General features: G+C 45.6%; 1 protein-coding gene across 3 annotated transcripts in view; it reads right to left on the bottom strand.

Annotated features, from left to right (window-relative positions):
• Positions 1-22600, bottom strand: part of LOC147021636 (uncharacterized) — an 82776-nt gene that overhangs the window by 40562 nt on the left and 19614 nt on the right. The window contains exons 1-4 of one of the 3 annotated variants that reach the window (XM_085891809.1): positions 3964-4287; positions 3621-3757; positions 272-2826; positions 10-174 (exon numbers count right to left, since the gene is read on the bottom strand). In XM_085891809.1, the coding sequence (XP_085747935.1) occupies positions 10-174; positions 272-364 (258 nt within the window). In that variant the 5' untranslated portion in view covers positions 365-2826; positions 3621-3757; positions 3964-4287. Of the gene's footprint in view, positions 1-9; positions 175-271; positions 2827-3620; positions 3758-3963; positions 4288-22600 lie in introns of those variants that run through there. The other 2 variants (XM_085891807.1, XM_085891810.1) reach the window with 2 other exon arrangements.

Raw genomic sequence — 22600 nt, forward strand, 5'->3', positions numbered from 1 at the left:
AAATCTTACCTCAATAGATAAGAGGTTTGAATCCAGTTCATCAACTTGAAGGTTTAGTTCCATACAAGACAGAGAGTTCCAAGGAACACCAAAGTCATCCCACTCAAGGTCTTCAACCAAGCCAACAATTTCCCCCCAAGTTGTAGCAAAAGCAGTATTTTCAGATACAATTTCCTGTGAGAGAAAATAATAATGTATTAATTAAGTTATTTAATTATTAAATGAGTATGCTTCAATCAAAGTTTGAAAATAGGAAAATAAAAAATCTTACCTCAATAGATAAGAGGTTTGAATCCAGTTCATCAACTTGAAGGTTTAGTTCCATAGAAGACAGAGAGTTTGAGACAAGCACACAGAACACCATTGCCAGCAAGAACAAATGTTTAAAATGGAGCCTGGGTTTGAAGCTTTTATAGAGAAAGACTGGTGGGTGTGGTTTACTTTGGAAATTCCCTGGGCAAGCCTAGGCAAGCCTTCATTGGGAAATTTTTCAAAACCATAACATCCTGTAATTTTCTAGTGATTTCTTTGTGAGTCAGAAATGAACTGGAAATGATGTAAGAGTGGGCGGGGCTTAGCAAAAGTAGGCGGAGCTTAGGAAAAGTGGGCGTGGCTTAGAAAAAATACCTTATGAAAAGTGGGCGGAGCTTAGCAAAAGTGGGCGGGGCTTAGGAAAAGTGGGCGTGGCTTAAAAAATACCTTATGAAAAGTGGGCGGAGCTTAGCAAAAGTGGGCGGGGAGTATTGAATACCTTGTGGAAAGTGGGCGGGGCTTAACAAAAGTGGGCGGGGCTTAAAGAAAAGTGGGCGGGGCTTAACAAAAAATAACCTGTGGCTCAGGAGGTGGTCAAACAAGAGCATTAAGAGAAGTTTATCATTTCGTAATGGCACAAATGGGGTATCTTAAAAAATATAAAGATTCAAATGTTTTGTTTATCAATATTTTAGATGGGGATTATTGTGCAAAGAAAATTAAACTATTGAAGGAATTTGAGAATGAACAAATCTTTATAGGTTCAATGAGTGAGCTGTTCAACCCCCAGGTGTTCAATTCAATGAGGTTCAACCTCCAGGTTAAAAGGGGAGACAAATAAATATACCTTGGGATAAAAAGGGGATTTATTTTTAGGGAAAAAAAATATAAATCGCTGAAAATCCCCCATTCATTTACATGGGGAAAAGTGAGCCAGAATCAGTATTCTTACCCTACTCATCAATATACTTACGAAATCTAAGTAACAAACACAAACAAACAATCAAACAGAAACGGAAGTGATCAATATACTTACGAAATCTTTCGATTTAGAAAGTAACAAACAGCAAGTGAAAGGGTGGGTTAGTAAAGGTTCATGGGGGTAATAAGGACCATGGGTCAAGATGGGAGATGACATGCTTTCTCTTTTCTTGCTTTCTGGAGAAAGGAAATTTGCCCTCTTCTCTCCAGGTCTTCAGTTATCTAGTTCCATCAAGTCGCTGCCAACTTCCAGTGACATTCACAATCGGATTGCTCCAAACATCCCTGTCCTGCACTACCTCCTGAAGCTCTCATAGACGCAGCTTGGTTGCAGACTTTACCATGTCCATCCAGCACATACAACTTCTGCCTCTTCCTCTTCTTCCCTCAATCTGACCCAGCTTGGTTTACTTCTCCAGATTTTCATTTTCTGCACCCATGATGTGTCCAAAATATGAGTGTTTTCTATTTTAGCATCAGCACTTCTAATGTACATTTGCGGTCCAATTTCTTCAAGCACCATTGGTTTGTTCTTCTGGCAGTCCAAGGAATTTTGAACACGAGTCTCAAAAAACCACATTTCAAAACTGTCAATCTTCTTCCCTCTTCACTGTGCATGCGACACACATCCGTACCTTGCAACGGTAAACGGAGCATTCACCAGCCGCTACTTGGTTTGTGTCGTCACATCTTCGTCTTTCCAGATGTTTATCAATCCTGACATTGCTGTTCTCACCAACATCAACTGTCTGTTAATTTCTCCTCCACATTCTCCACTCACTTCTATCTTGGAACCCAGGAAGATGATACTTTCCTTTATTGCCACATGATAGTCTCCCAATCCTAACACATCAATCTTCTCAGTTGGTAAGATTTTCGTATTTTTTTTAGGTTTAAATAAAGACCAGCTTTTTCACTTTCCACATCCATCCATCGGGACCATACTCTGTACAGAGCGTTGGTGCTGCTGAAGCAGTCTCCTGGGCTATTGGGCACAATCCTGGATGGGTCGACTGTCTGCAGCAGTTTCGTCAAGTCCTCTTTACTTTCTACCAACAGAGTGGTAGCATAAGATCCAAAAGCTCAGAGTAAGACTTTCAGTTCTGTCGACCTCAGCCACTAGATTTCCTTGCAGGTTTGATCCATTCACGTCATAACGACCAGTCTTCAAAAGCAGCACTATTTTATGAAATTCCCCATTCTTAATCACAATCTTTTCAACTCACGTTAACCCAACCTGACTCGACCCTTATATTGGCAAATTACCACGTTTCCTCTGCCTTTCTCCTTTTTTTTGTTGCAACAAACAGTGGCCACACAGCTAGACTGTCAGTGTTGCCTTTTTAACTCGTCACATCACTCTTTTATAGGAACCCCGATTTTGTGTACCCACAAAAAATATTTTTGGGATTTGTTTTTCTTCTTCAAAATGTCATTTGACAACTCACTTCTGTGTTTCCAGCACTCTAACCGTTGATCATGTTCAGCGGTTCGACTGTCAACATACTTTTGTTTGGCGCCCTTGGACAACGTCTGCATGTTCAACATCTGCATCATCTGCAGGCACTCCTTCTCTCGACTCATGTTCCTTTGCTGTAAACATAATGGAAACAAATAGCAGTCACAAAAGAAATCTTGAGAATTGTTCGTCAAATTGATCAAAAAAAATTCATTAAAAAATAAAATAAGAGTCTTGTATGCGATTCCTGCAGCATGGCATTTATATCGTTGCTCAAAGTGATGCCAAAATGAAAACAAAATGGTGCCGCAGTGTAACACAAATCAAACAACTACAATGTGCACAAATATGAGCTGCCATCACATGTTCCCCATTACAGTCGGAGGCTGCATGGAAAACAAAAAAAGGGCCATCTATTTATTAAGTATGCATTTTGGGAAGAGGATGGGGTTCAGGCAAATGAGTACAACAGAAGTAGAAGGAACAAGAGGAGGAGAGGTAGGAGGTCAAACCTTCAGCTATATTTGCATGCATAATAAATTAATGGTCCCTCTCGATATTGAGAAATTCAACAATTAATACCACGTGATTACCTTAGCACAGAGGAAAACATTTATAATCAATTCAGAAAATAAGGAAACACAAACTTGGATGACTGCCCAGAAGGAAAGGCTCAAGGCCGACATTTCGACCACAGAGTTTTGTTCTGGTTTCTCCAAATACAACCAATCTCCACTATCAGGTGTATGACGAAAAAAAGAAACGAATTAATAATGTTTACTTCATAAACTATGTGTCAGAAAGATGCCATACGTACAAAAACTGCATTCGTTATGGATTTTCCAACAAACAGAAACATGTGGCAACACACACAATCGTACACACGAAAAGGGTGAGATGCATTCAGTGCAACGCGTTCTTCCCGTACCTGTGTGAACTTCATGCGGTTCTTTTGGAAAATGGATTTCTATACACGAGTAGTGTCCACCAGCTGAAAACTGCCCTCGTCCTCCTCATGGAAATACGCACACTGGTTGTCTCCACCAAACTGAGATGAATACTTGTCTGTCGGGCGAGTTGGAGGATCGCTTACTCAATGGCATTATGCACAAGTCAAGCAACTCAGCAATTATTTTTAAAATGTCGTTTCAAATGACGAGTTAACCAAGCATCGAAATCGTGGGTTTATCATTTCACGCTCGGCGAGTCGTAAAGCACCTGCAGCAATAAAAACAACAGCAAAAGCATGATCGCTTAAGGTGACCACTTACTGGTGTATCGTTTGTCCTGATACATCGTGCCTGTCCAGTCAGCCACCGGCAGGCTCAAACAAACAAAGAAGGAACTGCAAGTTAAAAGAACACGTCCGAAGCACAACGCTTTTATTGAAGGGACGGGTAATCGTTCAAGTTTGTCAAGTTCAGCCCTCAAGCCGATAACATGTTTCACTTGGGAAAGGAAAACAAAAAATAAAATTAAACTATAACGTTCAGAGACCACCTTACCCCAGGCACTGTTGAGAAACAAGGATAGACTGGCAAATTTGATTGGTCATAATGGATGCAAAATGCTGTAATATTCTGTCCGCACACTGCGAAACGGACGAGTTTTGAAAGTGCCACAAATAGATTTGTGTTCTCGTGTTCAACCACATAAATCAATTGAAATAAAATAAAGATTTTAAAAGTTGCATAATTTTTTATCTTTAGTTTACCGCTGTTGTTAAGAGGCTTTCACACCACCTTGTTTACCAAGCTGTATTAGTTATTCATGCCTGGTGTTTGTGTCCTTTATGACGTCCTTAAAAACGGTAAATTTCCAGTTTGGAATGATTTTCAATTTTGTTTGAGACAGGCAGATAAGAGTATGTATATTTATACATGTGTGTGTGTGTATATATATCATATACACATACATACATATATAAATATATATATATATATATATATATATATATATATATATATATATTGTTGTGGTTACCAAATTCGCAAACCACCATTCAGGTCCCTTAGGTGAGATATCTCGGTGAGTACATGTGTAGTTAGGCCCAAACCCGTTGTCTAGTGGGAATACATGTCATTTATGCGTGCTGCGACTCTTCAGGATAGCCGTTTTTCTTTTACTATCTTTAATTTGGACCAACCGCCATTGTTACAACCACAACGCCGCTTCACCACCCACCGCGGCGCCGCTTCACGTCACACCTCGCAACCGTCGCATCGCCACCATTCTTGCGCCGCTTGTGGGTACCGGTGTTGGACTCGTGCAGGGCGCGCGCCGAACAGCATGTACAAAACCACGGATTTTCCACTTCAAAAACGGATCAAAAACGACACACGCCCACTTTTGTTCCGTCCAATCGGTGAGCAAGGGGCGATTTGGCCCCGCCCCCAGGGCGTTGGAGGGCGATCGATATATGCAAATTTATGGATCAAAAAGCATTCACGCCCACTTTTTCTCGGGCCAATGGGGAGCGAGGTGAAAGGTCGAAGGGAGGGGGTCAAAGATGAGAAGGCGAAGCCACGGGGCTTATATAAGCGACCGTGTTCGTCAGTCAAGGGAACAGAGAGTTAAGACTTCGCGGGCGGTGGAGTTGGGAAGAAGGAGCAAAAAGGAGCTGGTCGTCGTCGTGTGCGTTGGAGTCGGAGCGGAGGGGACGGAGCTGTGGAGAGGCGGCGAGGGCAGACGAGGGGGTGCTCGCGTCGTGCAGGGAGCTGCACCCCAGGGAGGCCGACAGCGCGACCTGGCCGAGGTGGAGACGCTCGTCGCGGGACTCGAGGCAGAGTAGGAATCCTCTATACCCCGAGCATCAGCAACCCCCTCCTGTTTCCCCTCGCGCTGAGATAGTGCGACCAAGGGGGCCCCTTTTCCACCCCCTACCAGACACTGCCCGCGAGGCCCGCGGAGTTGAGGCACCATCGCCGCTCCGCGTCTCATCACCAGACGGGTAGGCCCGACCCGGTCTCGGCCTCAGGCCCGCCTCATCCTTGAGGGTATTCTTTTCCTTGGTTTTGGGTATGTGTTGTCGGCGCCGTCTGTGAAGTAAAATTGTATAAGTGTTGCCGTGTGCTCGCGTAATCGGTATTAGATCTGCATTGTCGCATTTGCTTTTTGTGTAAATTGCATTGTGTTTTTCTTTTCTATGTGCTTTTGGTGGAATTGAATATGTGTGCTTTCCGTTCAGCGCGAATAAATGTGCTTTGTGTTGAACTGTTTCCCGCTTCGCTTCGTCATTTCTTTCATTGAATCCTCATCTTGCTTCACGTAAAGGGTTGGTAGTGGGCTGAATACGCCCGATAATTAATCGAACCGTCGAGGTCGACGAATAACACCGCTCGGTTATCCCGATAGTACGGAACGGGTCGCTTAAGTGGCCCGTGTCCGAAGTCGACCTGCGGCGAGGTGCGATCGCCCGGTCTACCCTCCGCGTGGGTACTTAGGTAGGTCGAATTTGGCGAGCAACCCTATCCCACGCGGGGGCTGATTGGCTCGATCGCGGTGAGACCGAAAGGTCCACCCGTGACTGGTTCCCGGCGTTAGTCCGAGAGGGTCACGACTGGATTGTCCGTCCGGTGGGCGACGTGCCGCGATTCGAGTTACGTGGCCGTCAGCACGCCGGCGGGCGCGAATACCGCAACAATATATATATATATATATATATATATATATATATATATATATATATATATATATATATATATATATATATATATATCCATATATCTCACTCGTCTGCGTGTGCACGATCGGGACAAATTCAGAGCTAAAGTCCTGCTAAACTACAGGTTCGATTTCCTATTCATGTTCAAAATATAACATTCAATTCAAATCAAGTTTATCCTCAATGATAAATTGACATTTGTGGACAGAGAGAGAGAGAGAGAGACAGAGAGACACAGAGAGAGACAGAGAGAGACAGAGAGAGACAGGGAGACAGAGAGAGACAGGGAGACAGAGAGAGACAGGGAGACAGAGAGAGACAGGGAGACAGAGAGAGGGAGACAGAGAGAGGGAGACAGAGAGAGGGAGACAGAGAGAGGGAGACAGAGAGAGGGAGACAGAGAGAGGGAGACAGAGAGAGGGAGAGATTTGCAAAACCGTTTATTGATTGCAACATGCAAAAAGGCATCTTCGTCCATTGAAACATTACAAGGTTATCACCAATTCCAAACTATCCACAAGACACAAAGCATTACCACAACGCCATTTCTTCTCAAAAAGCTGAACATTCCCCATACTTACATAATAATTAAATTCGAACTTCAGTCTTGCTTCAACAAACCCTTTAAAAATGGGCATGACATTGGACCTATGACCATTATCAATCTTAATTTTCCTAGATTTATATGTACTATATTTTGCAACAGCCACCAAGAAATTAAGCAAGACCCCAGAATCCTTGCATGGGGGGCTAAAAGGTACCCCAAAAACAAACCTATGTGGAGTGAAAGGAAAGGACAGTTTCTGAGAAAGGTTGGAAAGTAAAGAAAGAAGAGGTTTTACTTTCTTGCATTGTACGTATGCGTGAAAAGGTCCTCCTTGTGTTCACAGAGGAACAAGTGACTTGCACTGAGCTCTTGAAAAGGTGTATCAGGGTGTTGGATGGGAGGGCCCAATGGGCTTGTCTCCATTGTATATCCACGAAGAGGCCATAAATCAGTAATGTGTACATCACTGGCCACAATGGAGCTGATGGACACCCAGGTCCTAGCTTTACTGACCACCTTGTTATACATGCTGATCCAAAAGGGGATAATACTGTTTGTCTTTGTCTACAGAGATCATGAAGCCCAGTTTTAGTTTGCACGTGAAAGGGGGGGGGGGGAGTGATCACTACTTAAGCGAACAAGGGGGAGCACCTTAATCTCCAGTCTAAAGTCCTCCTCAGTACCAGCACTTACCGACCAATATTCAGCAGTCGGAATTTCCTAATCACACTTCGGATAACTTGGTCGACGAGTCGAAGCGATCTTGACTCCAGGCTTGCTGCAATTTCCCCCAACAGATCTCCATTTCAGTCCTGCTGAATCTCTGAGATCGCACACTTTCTTGACTCGTCCTTGTATAAAATTTTTGATCAAGGCATTACTCTGAGGAATACCTGGGAGAAATGGATTGTAGAAAAGAGGTTCCTGGAGGAACATTCTGCAGTTATAAGCATCAATTAAACGGTGGATGCGAAAAACCTTTCAAGTCTCCAGCAAGCTTTGGTAAAAAGTTGGAAGTGAGCCAAGGTGAATCCGTTCCAGGTCAATCAAGAAAAGTTGCCGGTCATACAGCAATCCTCCAGCCTGTTGCAGCAAAAAGAAAGCAAATGGACGCCATGGCAGTCATTCAGTGAACAGCAGTTTTTGCACTGTTTGTAGACGAAAAGCAGTGACTCGGCCAGAGATGTCCATCACGCCCTGGCCACCCTCTTTCCGGGAAGAGTACAATATGGCCGGTTGTAGCCAGTGGTAGCCACTCCAGAAGAAATTCACCAGTGCTCGCTGGATGGCAAGGACTTTCCCTTTGGCTGGCTGTAAGGCAATCATTTTGTGCCATAACTTAGCTGCTATTAGGTTATTGATAACCAGACTACATCCCCTATAGGACAGGGACCTAAGTAGTCCTTTCCATGTTTTTAACCGACTTTCAATCTGCTCAACCACACCCTCCCAATTTTTCGATTCTATCTCAGGATTGCCAAGATCGACTCCGAGATATTTGACCCCATCATTTTTCCATACCATACCCTGTGGGAGTAGAGGTGGTGGTATTGAGGAGAGATCCTTATGACCACACCATAGGGCTGTGCTTTTGTTCCAATTCACCTCACTTGAAGATGCTGCGGAGAATTTTCCCAAACATTGTCTTAAACATAAGACACTGTTTTGGTCTCTCATTGATACACAAACATCATCAGCATAAGCAGTCAACACAAATCTTGGACCTTCTACGCCTCCATTATTCTGGGGCATTTGATGCCTAATGGAGACCAAGAGTGGTTCCAGCGCTATCACATACAATAAGCCAGAAAGAGGACACCCTTGACGAATGCCTCGTCAAAAGGGAAAGGGGGAACATAACTTGTTGTTAACTTTTATCATGCAGTAAGTGCCAGAGTACAATAATTTCACATACGATATGAATAAATTCCCAAAACCCATCCCTTCAAGGACAGAAAAAGATATTGGTGATCAATGCAGTCAAATGCTTTAGCTTGATAAATAAATACTAGCCCATAATAATCAAACAAACAGTTATTGCAAGAAAGACTATCTCTCACTAAAAAATGTTGTCATGTATAGACCTTCCCAGCACACAATAGGTCTGGTCCGTGTGTACAATAAAACCAACCACATCTTTCATGCGATTTGCAAGAACTTTCGAGAGAATCTTATAATCAGCACATAATAACGATACAGGTTGCCAGTTTTCAACGAACTGAAGGTCACCAGCTTTGGGTATTAAGCACACAATTGCTCTCCGACATGACAGTGGCAATTCTCCAGCGCGAATACTTTCGTCGAGAACATCACGCAACTCAGGTCCAATAACCTCCAAAAGGTCTTGTAAAATTATCCAGGTAAGCCATCAATCCCAGTAGCCTTCCCGTCTTTTAAACTTCGCATAGCCGTTTTGAGTACCCCGGCCGTCATTAAGGAGTCGAGCACTCGTTGTTGGTCCTCTTCAATTTTTGGAAGTCCAGCAATCACTTCCTGTATCATTCCATTTTCTACATTCCTGGGGGAGTAAAGGTCTGAGTAAAAATCTTTTAAGACACCCCGGATTCCTTGTTGGGATGTCTTCAAGACTCCATTTGGAGTGAGTAAGCTATGAATTTGTTGAGACTTCTTGGTGGAGTTCTCTAATTTGAAAAATTCTTTATTTGGCATATCAAGTGTCAGATTGCTCATCCTCATTTGTACCAAGGTACCTATTGCCCTTTGTTTAACCACTTCTGTTCGCAAAGTTCTCTTTGCCCATAACAGCCGATCTCTTGTGTCTTTCCCAGCATCGTCATTATACCCTTCTAAAGACACAATTTCAGATTTTAACAACTCTATTGATTAAGATTCCACCTTAGTAGTGTAAAGACTATATTGCTGGCAAAAGGATTTTATTGGGGACTTTGCCAGGTCCCACCACATTCGGAGGTTTGCGTGCTCAAACTTGGAAGTGCAATTTTTTTTTCCACACAGCCTTAAAATAGTCTTTAAATTTTTTGTCACTTAAAAGACGAGTATTCAAGGTCCAATATGCACTGCCAGTTGATGGCAATGGTAATTTAAAGGAAAGCACAAATAAACTATGGTCTGTAAAACCGGTTAGTAGAATTTGGGATGTAGTTATGACATTTAGCATTCGGCTTATTGACATATTCTATCAAGTCTTGCTCTTGATATAAACCCGTCCTGACATCTGCACCATGTGTAGCTTTGCAAGTATGGGTGTTGTCATCTCCATAAGTCTGTAAAACAATAGTTCTTAATGATGTCCTTCAACCCTTTACTTGAGGCTACATGGGGCTCATGACGATTCCTATCAACTTCTGGGCGAATAGTACAGTAAAAGTCTCCAGCAAAGCAAACAAACGCAGTCGGGTGCTGGTCTTTAATGAACTCTTCAAAAATAGGGAAAAAAATTCCTTTCTATAGGGTCACTCGGAGTGTAGACATTCACCACAATTATTTTTTGTGCATTACACAAGAACTCCACAGATATAAGATGCCCTTTGTGTATTTCCTTGAAGGAAACCTGCTGTGCCGAAAACTTGATTTAAGCACAGGGCAACCCCAGCCTTGGGTGTGGGAAACCCGCTTCGGAACCACTGCCCTCTAAAAAGTTTCTCCCACTCAGTTTTTAGAGTGTTTGTAGCATGGGTCTCTTGTAAGAGAATAATATCAGCCTTTGTTCTCTCTCAAGCTTGGATCGTTTGAATTCTTTGCAATGGGGCTCGACCCCCCTTCATGTTCAGGGTTGCAATCTTTAACTCCATCATTGTCGAAGTTTAGGTGAGAAAGGAAACCAGGCACTAAAAAGAAACTCCTTCCTGCAATTCTTTGTTTGCTTTTGTCAAAGCTTTCCTGAGGCGTTGAAACTGTGGTTCAGAAAGTTCCACAGGGTCATCATTTCTCTGTATCATATGTTTTGCAGTCACAATGAAAACTTTAATATCAGGAAAATAATCCTTAATTTGCACCTTGCATTGCCTGAAGGTTTCGTTTAGAAACTTAACAATTTCCTCCTTTACTATTACGTCTTGCTTGTTATCCCCCTGCAGTGACCCCGAAGTTTCACTTAAGGAGGAGGACCATTCATCGGGGACCACACCTGTGTTATTTACTTGTAGTTGTGTTCCTTGACCCCCTTTTGTATCGGAAGTGGTGCTTTCTTCCTGTTGGCACTGAACGGAGGAATCTTCTCCCTTATCACTGTCAGTTTTTGTTTTTTTCCCCTTTTTTGTCATATGTCTCAAGTTGACTGTTATCTTCAATAACCAAGCTTTCTGTTCCATGCGTACAAGCATTCTTGTCCATCGTTTCATCTGCTTCAACATTAGCAATGGGTGGAAGCTCATCTCCCAGTGCTTCACCATTCCGTTCAGTATGTGAAGGTTTGGCGAGACCACCATCTTCTTGGACTACCAACACTTTGCTGCATTTACAATTACTTTCATTACTTATGTTGGGCCGTTTCAAAGCAGTTTCCATATCTTTATCTCCTTGAAGCAGTTTCAATATCTTTATCGTCGTCACTGAAAAAAACTTCCAAGGGTTCCAGCCCTTCTGCTGTTTCAACTAGGTTAGTATCAACACCATCTCTAATCCTACCTGAACATTTTAACGTATGTCGTTTGTCTATCTGTGGCTGGTTTGCCAAATCTACCAACACGGCCGTGGTTCGAAGGGGAGGTTCTGCCATTGCAGTCACGTGACCCAATCCTCCTCTGGCATCCGCATTTACGTGGCCCAATTCCTTTTCAACAGGGGTAGTCACATGTTTTGGTTTACTTGCAGCCTCTACAGTCACGTGACTCAACCTGCCTGTGGTCGTTGCGGTCGCATGACCCAGTCCATCTGCAGCAGCTGCAGCATATGTTTCTTTCTTACTGCCAGGACAATAATATTTGGTGTGACCATATGCCTTGCAGTTATAACAGATTAAAGTTTCTGTCATTGCAAAAATCCTGTAGTCATGCTCCGTCACTTTAAAGGTCATCGAGATATTCAACTGTGTTCTACCGTCTTTTAACACAACAGAGCAGAAACGTCTAAAGGATTCCACATGCTTAAATCTGTTGTTCCTCATCCGTAATGGGGCCGTTATAATTCTCGACACTACAGTGCCATCATCACCGAGCATTTCTTGAATCACTTCATTAGAAAGGAAAGGTGGAACTTTGCTTCATATTATCTTTGTAGCAGGAGTATCCATTGATGAGACGGGGACAAAAGTTTCATTATCTCCCAGGAATAAACCGTTTTGGACAACGATGTCGACTAAACGCATTTGTGAAACGAAAACTACAATCTTGTGGCTCATTTTTGAAGCAGCACGAATGTTTTCTACTCCTATCTGTTCTCCAATTTTGAGAAGAATGTCATCCATCATTACACCTTCGGGCAGGACGAAACATAATCCGTGCTTACGAGATAAATCCCCATTCGCCATTTGCTCGGTCTTGGTGCAACATGTATCACTGTTTGAAATCAACTAAAAGGGAGAACAATCGACTACTTTAGTCTTTTTAAGATCATAAGGCAGCTGCCAACGAGGAAACGCAGGCCTCAAAAGCTCTGGAAAGGCCTTATGAAAAAAAAAAACGCTTACCGTGTATGCTCTCCCTCACAGCTGCACACACGGAGCCGCCATGATGCCACACCCACGAGCGACTCACCAACGACCAGCAGGGAGGGGGGGGGAGAGAGAGAGAGAGAGAGAGAGAGAGAGAGAGAGAGACAGACAGACAGACAGACAGACAGAGAGACAGAGAGACACAGAGAGAAAATCGATGTAAAGCGTGAAAAACACAATTTGTGCTCTAAACGTCCTGAAGTCGTTGTGCGAACCTCAACAGGCAGAAATATGAACCTCACACGTTCCTGAAACTACCAGAGCATTTGTTAGTTTGGAAACAACCTCCACACCCTGCCATTAACCCGAGAAGCCGAACCGGCTTGTCACCATAAGACCAGGTAATCAAACCCACAGTGCCAATGGCCTGATACAAGCCAAACGAACTCATCAAGTATGACACTCCACAGGTAAACTGCAAGCCAACCACACATTGCGTGAACCTGGCAGCACTCACCCCGGTAAACCCTTGTACCCAATTGCATTCCTTTACCACCTCAGAAAAATTAATATCTCGTTATGCATGAAAATTGTCCTTTTTTGTCTCAAAGTAAACCAGAATTACAAGCTATAAAAGGCTGTACAGAGGGTGGGGTTCATTGTTTGATTTGCGCTTGGTACACATCCCACATACCATATAACGTGGTAACCACAGAAAAGTTAACTTGTCATGACTGATCTGGGGTGTGATCAGTCAGTTACCAGGTTTCTTATAGAGTACTCGCCAGGTGGTTTACACACTGCTTGGTAACTGAACACACACCTGATATACCTTCAACACAGCATTGTACCTGCCATCAAACATTGCACACAATACCCACTGATAAATTGTTTGGCCTTCTGTTTATGTTTGTCACGATATGGTTCCTTTACACGATATGGTTCCTAAAACTTGAAAATTTGACCGTGGAGTCAAATATGTTTGACCTCAGGCACGAACCATGAAGGTCAAGGCCAATCGCCACCAAAAATTAATCAGCTGAGCGCCAGACCATGAACTATATTCCCATGAAGTTTGAAGACGATCCGATCAAAATTACTCAAAAAATAAGGGTTTCGCCGACTCCCCTGATTTGCGACAAAGTGACCTTGACCTTTGACCTTGACCTTCAAAATTTTATGCGCTGAAAGGGACCTCTATAGGCCTCTGATATGCGAAGTAACAAAAATTTCCAATGACAACTGTGATCTGCAGAGTGATTTATACGTGATTACAGACCAAAAAAAAAAAAAAAAAAACATATGAAGGTCAAGGCCAATCGCCACCAAAAATTAATCAGCTGAGCGCCAGACCATGAACTATATTCACATGAAGTTTGAAGACGATCCGATCAAAATTACTGAAAAAATAAGGGTTTCGTCGACTCCCCTGATTTGCGCCAAAGTGACCTTGACCTTCAAAATTTTGTGCACTGAAAGGGACCTCTATAGTCCTCTGATATGCGCTTACAAAAATTTCCGATAACTGTGTTCTGCAGAATTTTTTATACGTGATTACAGGCAAAAAAAAAAAAAAAAAAAAAAAAAAAAAAAAAAACATACAAGCTGACTAACATATCTTGCAAAAACTTCATTTTGGCAAGATAACAAACAGTCATAGACTGGTACTTACGAAATCGTCAACTTGACCTCTGACCTTGTCTCATAAAAGTTGTTTCTCGAGAAGGTAGCGACGCAAACCACAAGTTTCTACGATGATTCTGTTTCAAACCTTCAAAAATCATAACGTCGACCGAAGCAAAAATCTGCATTTCTCCACACAATTATATTATACCTTAACGTAACTCAATGACGCGTCTGCTCGAGGACACTGCATCATGGGACGACCCGTGACGCGTCGAGTGAAATATTTTTTATTCAATCTTAAAACGTCTCCAAAACATCTGATTTTTACAAGAATTTCGACAACCGAGTTTTAAGCGTCCTAAAGGCCCGGTCACACCTTGACGTTTTAGCCAACGTATGCCGATTTTTGAATTTTTTTTCTAAAACGCTGGCACACGTTGAATACGTTATGGGTAAGTTTTGATAACATTGAGAGCACGCTGAAAAACACTGCCATACGTCGTTGTACGTTGGCTTTAAACGTTGTACTTTTTGGTTGTCCTCAAATTTTTTCATGCTTGAAATTTCACGACGTATGCCGGCGTATGACTCACACGTTCCGCTACGCTGGCCACAAGTTGTATGCACGGTCTGCGATCGTTGACAGACGTCAACACATGCTACTTGTAAGTTAATCATAAGTTGAGACACGCCGAGGTAATGTTTAGCCGGTAATGTTTAGCGTACCCGAAACTTATTTCTAACCTATGATTAACGTGTTGTTGGCACGTTACGCGATCGTTGCCACACATCGACAGACGTTACTTTTAAGTTACTCATAGGCTGAAAGACGTCGGTATAATGGATTGTCCTTGCGTCAGCGTCCACGGCCACGGCCAGGACACTTATTTGCAGCATTCTTCAAACTTTTCTTCGGCATGACGAGGATGTTCACACTTCGATGTCTAGCTTGGCTATGATTCCAATTGTCCATCGGCAGCGTCTATTTAAAATAGTCGAGTTTGAGCGTTTTAACACGTTCAGAAGAAACGCTTCAAATTTCCAAACCCCAGCGTCAAAAAACAAAGGCGAGTGACAGCAAATTAAATCGTTCATTGTAAACAATGAAAATAGCTGAGTGGTACCGTTTAAAAGTCGTTGAGTGTAAAAAAAATCCAATTGTTGAGCGCAAGCGTCTACTTTCAATAGTGGAGTTTGAGCGATTTAGCACGTTCAATAGAAACGATTAAAATTTCCGAGCGCCAGCGTCAAAAAACAAAGGCGAGTGACAGCAATTTAAATCGTTCATTGTAAACAATGAAACTAGATGAGTGGTACCGTTTAAAAGTCGTTGAGTGTAAAAAAATCCAATTGTTGAGCGCAAGCGTCTACTTTCAATAGTGGAGATGCAGCCATTTAAATCGTTGAGTTTATCATTTAAATCGTTAAATCGTTAAACGCAAGGACGATCCATCATAACCCACACCCTCCCCCTCACACTCACCTACTACTGCCAACATGAACAAACTACTACTAATACTGATACTAATACTGATACTGTTACTGCTGACATGGACATCGACTCAAAAAGGACTCAAAAACACTGTTGGGTTCCCCTTTTATGAACACCATTTTTATATACCAATTCCCAAAACCGCTGGGAACACGTCTTTATATGGCAGTTGTTAGCTAGAAACACGTTAATTTTTTTTTTTTTGTCGACCGGAAGACGTCATTGGAATACGTCTACATACGTCGATGTGTGTTGGGACTACGTAAAGAATTGGTTCAAAGCACGTCAAACATAAGTTAGAAATAAGTTTCGCGTAAAAAAGACATTACCGCGACGTGTTTCGACTTATGAGTAGCTTATAAGTAGCCTTTGTGGACGTGTGTGAGCGTCCACATATTGTGTGTAAAACTTATCCCCATCGCATGCGGAACGTGTGTCATACGCCGAGTACGTCATAAAATTTTGAACATGTTTAAAATTTCTTGACGTACTCTACTTACTACGACGTATGATAGCATACTTTAGCGTTGTACTCACGTATACCAAACTTACTCATACCGTATTTGACCATGTCCACCTTCCTCCAATGGAAGATTCAGGATCTGTGGACGAAGCCAGTGTTTTCCACTGGAGAAAAAATTTGTTAAGGTTTTCAGTATGTTCAACAAAAAATGTTCAGGAGGTCGTATGGCTTTGATCCTGTGCCACAATAGAGATGCTGCTAAGTTATTCATGACCAGGACTCGGCCTCGATAAGAGAGCAGTCAGTAAGCCTTTCCATTTCAGCAGCTTTTGTTTGAGGGCTTCAGCGATACCCTCCAAATTCTTTGCTTGTGTTGCTGCATCACCAATGAAAACGCCAAGGTACTTCATTCCGTTGTTCGACCAGGTGAGGCGTTCCGGAAGAACAGGCATGGGCAGCTGGCATGGGCCGATCCACAGTGCCTGGCACTTGTTCCAGTTTATTGCAGCTGAAGAAGCTAAACCATAATAGTTCAAACAGTCCACCAGTTTCTTGATCTCCTTGCTTGTGCGTACAATGACACAAATATCATCAGCATCGGCAGAAACTTTCACAGGTTTTACTTGCAGCTTTGTGCAACCAGTTAAGAAGCTGCGAAATTTGATTAGGAAAGGCTCGATAGTAAGAGAGTACAAAATGCCAGACAAAGGAGATCCTTGGCGGATACCCCTTCCAACCTTTACAAGTGAAGTCAGTTCAGAGTTTACTCTGAGTACTGAGGAAATGCCATGATAAAAGAGTTTTATAAGGGAGGTAAACCTGGGACCAAGTCCAAAACGCTCGAGAACCTTGAAAAGATATGCATGACTAACACGGTCAAAAGCTTTCTCTTGGTCGAGCATAATCAAACCAAGATTATCATTTTTAGCTTTACACACATCCCAAAGATCTCTTATAAGGAATATGTTATGATGTATCTGTCTGTTAGTGTTACAGTAGGACTGATCACTTTGAATCACAGATTCTAGAAGGGGGAGATGCGTCGAGCGAGAGCTTTGGAAAATATTTTATAGTCAGAAGTTAAAAGAGAGATTGGGCGCCAGTTTCCAACGAGCTGAGGGTCCCCTTTTTTCGGTAATAAAGTAATTGCTGCTCTACAACAGCTCATTGGCAATTCCCCACATTGTAAAAAAACTAGTAAAGACCTCCAAAAGCTCTGGACCTTGTAAGGACCAAAAGGATTTGTAAAACTCGACTGGGAGGCCGTCTAGTCCAGATTTTCCACTTGGCAGAGAAGCCAGCGAGAGTGTAAGTTCTTCCAAGGAAGGTAAGGAATCAAGCTGGTCCCTTTGAGTCGCACTTAACGTGGGTAGATCAGACGTGAAGTATTGCATTGCATCATTGTCAACATCGTTTGCCAAAAACACGTCTGAGAAGAAGTTATAGATCTCCCTCTTTATGCTATCTTCTGATGTCACAATGTCCCCATTTGAGAGCCTAAGGGTTTCAATTTGCCTTTGATGGGTGGTCTTTTCATCAAAATGAAAGAAAAATTTTGTTGGAGAGTCCAAATTATAAATCTGATCCATCCGTAATCAGATCAAAGCACCTTTCACTTGATAGTCAACAACATCATTTAAAAGGGCCTTTTTTACAGGAGCAGATGGTTATTTGTTGCATTGGGGTTGTTTGCAACATCAGATTGTAATTTCAGGATTTCTTTTTCGAGTATAATCCTTTCCTTTTTTGCACTAATAGATGAGAAGTGATTGAACTGTTGGCAAAAGATGGCAATATGTGCCTTCGCGTAGTCCCACCATAATCTAGGGCGACTTAAACTATTCTTTCGTTCGATGAGGCTATTCCAAAACACCCGAAAGGCTTCACAAAAAGTAACATTCTCAAGTCACATGAGGTTAAACTTCCAATACGGACTGCCATGTTGCTGAAGAGCCAGCTTAAAGGAGAATGTTGTCACCAGATGATCAGAGAAAAGAGAAGGCATGATATCAGATTTTAATATCTTATCAAGCATTGGAGCATTAACATAAATTTGGTCTAAAGGCCCAGTCACACCTTGACGTTTTAGGCAGCAATGGCAACGTATTAAAATGTATGTAAAACGCTGGCTTACGTTGAACTTTTGATGTTTTTTTTTTTTAAGATTCGGACGTATTCATAACGACTTGGTCTCATGCATAACGTATTCGTACTGACACAGAATGTTTCGTTGTGTTATAGATAACTTATACCAACGAATGCTGAACCTGTTGTCGGCCGACACAACCTATGCCCAACAATAGTCCAACTTAGGGTTAGATGTGCGCGATGCACGATAGTCGAACCCCCGAAACTCGTTCGTTCTGCGCATGCGCGAACGACCCCCGAAACTCGTTCGTTCTGCGCATGCGCGAACGACCCCCGGAACTCGTTCGTTCTGCGCATGCGCAAACGACCCCCGGAACTCGTTCGTTCTGCGCATGCGCGAATGACCCCCGAAACGTGTTCGTTCTGCGCATGCGCGAAAGACCCCCGAAACTCGTTCGTTCTGCGCATGCGCGAATGACCCCCGAAACGCGTTCGTTCTGCGCATGCGCGAACGACCCCCGAAACTCGTTCATTCTGGGCATGCGCAAACGACCGCCGAAACTCGTTCGTTCTGCGCATGCGCAAACGACCCCCGAAACTCGATCGTTTTGCACATGCGCGAACGACCCCCAAAACGCGTCCGTTCTGCGCATGCGCGAACGACCCCCGAAACTCGTTTGTTCTGCGCATGCGCGAATGACCCCCGAAACTAGTTCGTTCTGCGCATGCGCGAACGACCCCCAAAATTCCTTCGTTCTGCGCATGCGCGAACGACCCCCGAAACGCGTTCGTTCTGCGCATGCGCGAACGACCCCTGAAACTCGTTCGTTCTGCATATGCGCGAACGACCCCCAAAACTCCATCATTCTGCGCATGCGCGAACGACCCCCGAAACTCGTTCGTTCTGCGCATGCGCGAACGACCCCCGGAACTCGTTCGTTCTGCGCATGCGCGAATGACCCCCGAAACGCGTTCGTTCTGCGCATGCGCGAACGACCCCCGAAACGCGTTCGTTCTGCACATGCGCGAACGACCCCCAAAACTCGTTCGTTCTGCGCATGCGCAAACGAGCCCCGAAACTCGTTCGTTCTGCGCATGCGCGAACGACCCCTGAAACTCGTTCGTTCTGCGCATGCGCAAACAACCCCCAAAACTCGTTCGTTCTGCGCATGCGCAAACGAGCCCCGAAACTCGTTCGTTCTGCGCATGCGCAAACGGCCCCCGAAACTCGTTCGTTCTGCGCATGCGCTAACGACCCCCGAAACTCGTTCGTTTTGCACATGCGCGAACAACCCCCAAAACTCCTTCGTTCTGCGCATGCGCAAACGACCCCCGAAACTCGTTCATTCTGGGCATGTGCGAACGACCGCCGAAACTCGTTCGTTCTACGCATGCGCAAACGACCCCCGAAACTCGATCGTTTTGCACATGCGCGAACGACCCCCAAAACGCGTTCGTTCTGCGCATGCGCGAACGACCCCCGAAACTCGTTCATTCTGCGCATGCACGAACGACCCCCGAAACTAGTTCGTTCTGCGCATGCGCGAACGACCCCCAAAATTCCTTCGTTCTGCGCATGCGCGAAAGACACCCGGAACTCGTTCGTTCTACGCATGCGCGAACGACCCCCGAAACGCGTTCGTTCTGCGCATGCGCGAATGACCCCTGAAACTCGTTCGTTCTGCGTATGCGCGAACGACCCCCAAAACTCCTTCATTCTGCGCATGCGCGAACGACCCCCGAAACGCGTTCGTTCTGCGCATGCGTGAACGACACCCGAAACTCGCTCGTTCTGCACATGCGCGAATGACCCCCGAAACTAGTTCGTTCTGCGCATGCGCGAACGACCCCCAAAATTCCTTCGTTCTGCGCATGCGCGAAAGACACCCGGAACTCGTTCGTTCTGCGCATGCGCGAACGACCCCTGAAACTCGTTCGTTCTGCATATGCGCGAACGACCCCCAAAACTCCTTCATTCTGCGCATGCGTGAACGACCCCCGAAACTCGTTCGTTCTGCGCATGCACGAACGACCCCCGGAACTCGTTCGTTCTGCGCATGCGCGAATGACCCCCGAAACGCGTTCGTTCTGCGCATGCGCGAAAGAACCCCGAAACTCGTTCGTTTTGCGCATGCGCGAACGACCCCCGAAACGCGTTCGTTCTGCGCATGCGCGAACGACCCCCGAAACGTGTTCGTTCTGCGCATGCGCGAACGACCCCCGAAACTCGTTCGTTCTGCGCATGCGCAAACGACCGCCGAAACTCGTTCGTTCTGCGCATGCCCGAAGGACCCCCGAAACGCGTTCGTTCGGCACATGCGCGAACGACCCCCGAAACTCGTTCGTTCTGCGCATGCGCGAACGGCCCCCAAAACTCCTTCGTTCTGCGCATGCGCAAACGACCCCCGAAACTCGTTCATTCTGGGCATGTGCGAACGACAGCCGAAACTCGTTCGTTCTACGCATGCGCAAACGACCCCCGAAACTCGATCGTTTTGCACATGCGCAAACGACCCCCAAAACGCGTTCGTTCTGCGCATGCGCGAACGACCCCCGAAACTCGTTCATTCTGCACATGCACGAACGACCCCCGAAACTAGTTCGTTCTGCGCATGCGCGAACGACCCCCAAATTTCCTTCGTTCTGCGCATGCGCGAAAGACACCCGGAAGTCGTTCGTTCTGCGCATGCGCGAACGACCCCCGAAACGCGTTCGTTCTGCGCATGCGCGAACGACCCCTGAAACTCGTTCGTTCTGCGTATGCGCGAACGACTCCCAAAACTCCATCATTCTGCGCATGCGCGAACGACCCCCGAAACTCGTTCGTTCTGCGCATGCGCGAACGACCCCCGGAACTCGTTCGTTCTGCGCATGCGCGAATGACCCCCGAAACGCGTTCGTTCTGCGCATGTGCCAACGACCCCCGAAACGCGATCGTTCTGCGCATGCGCGAACGACCCCCAAAACTCGTTCGTTCTGCGCATGCGCAAACGACCCCCGAAACTCGTTCGTTCTGCGCATGCGCGAACGACCCCCGAAACTCGTTCGTTTTGCGCATGCGCGAACGACCCCCGAAAATCGTTCGTTCTGCGCATGCGCAAACGAGCCCCGAAACTCGTTCGTTCTGCGCATGCGCAAACGGCCCCCGAAACTCGTTCGTTCTGCGCATGCGCTAACGACCCCCGAAACTCGTTCGTTTTGCACATGCGCGAACAACCCCCAAAACTCCTTCGTTCTGCGCATGCGCAAACGACCCCCGAAACTCGTTCATTCTGGGCATGTGCGAACGACCGCCGAAACTCGTTCGTTCTACGCATGCGCAAACGACCCCCGAAACTCGATCGTTTTGCACATGCGCGAACGACCCCCAAAACGCGTTCGTTCTGCGCATGCGCGAACGACCCCCGAAACTCGTTCATTCTGCGCATGCACGAACGACCCCCGAAACTAGTTCGTTCTGCGCATGCGCGAACGACCCCCAAAATTCCTTCGTTCTGCGCATGCGCGAAAGACACCCGGAACTCGTTCGTTCTACGCATGCGCGAACGACCCCCGAAACGCGTTCGTTCTGCGCATGCGCGAATGACCCCTGAAACTCGTTCGTTCTGCGTATGCGCGAACGACCCCCAAAACTCCTTCATTCTGCGCATGCGCGAACGACCCCCGAAACGCGTTCGTTCTGCGCATGCGTGAACGACACCCGAAACTCGCTCGTTCTGCACATGCGCGAATGACCCCCGAAACTAGTTCGTTCTGCGCATGCGCGAACGACCCCCAAAATTCCTTCGTTCTGCGCATGCGCGAAAGACACCCGGAACTCGTTCGTTCTGCGCATGCGCGAACGACCCCTGAAACTCGTTCGTTCTGCATATGCGCGAACGACCCCCAAAACTCCTTCATTCTGCGCATGCGTGAACGACCCCCGAAACTCGTTCGTTCTGCGCATGCACGAACGACCCCCGGAACTCGTTCGTTCTGCGCATGCGCGAATGACCCCCGAAACGCGTTCGTTCTGCGCATGCGCGAAAGAACCCCGAAACTCGTTCGTTCTGCGCATGCGCGAACGACCCCCGAAATGCGTTCGTTCTGCGCATGCGCGAACGACCCCCGAAACGTGTTCGTTCTGCGCATGCGCGAACGACCCCCGAAACTCGTTCGTTCTGCGCATGCGCAAACGACCGCCGAAACTCGTTCGTTCTGCGCATGCCCGAAGGACCCCCGAAACGCGTTCGTTCGGCACATGCGCGAACGACCCCCGAAACTCGTTCGTTCTGCGCATGCGCGAACGGCCCCCAAAACTCCTTCGTTCTGCGCATGCGCAAACGACCCCCGAAACTCGTTCATTCTGGGCATGTGCGAACGACAGCCGAAACTCGTTCGTTCTACGCATGCGCAAACGACCCCCGAAACTCGATCGTTTTGCACATGCGCAAACGACCCCCAAAACGCGTTCGTT

The sequence above is a fragment of the Eptatretus burgeri genome, chromosome 8, assembly GCF_056783735.1.
Source record: "Eptatretus burgeri isolate ZD-2024b chromosome 8, Ebu_testis_v1, whole genome shotgun sequence".
NCBI classification, from domain to species: Eukaryota; Metazoa; Chordata; class Myxini; order Myxiniformes; family Myxinidae; genus Eptatretus; species Eptatretus burgeri.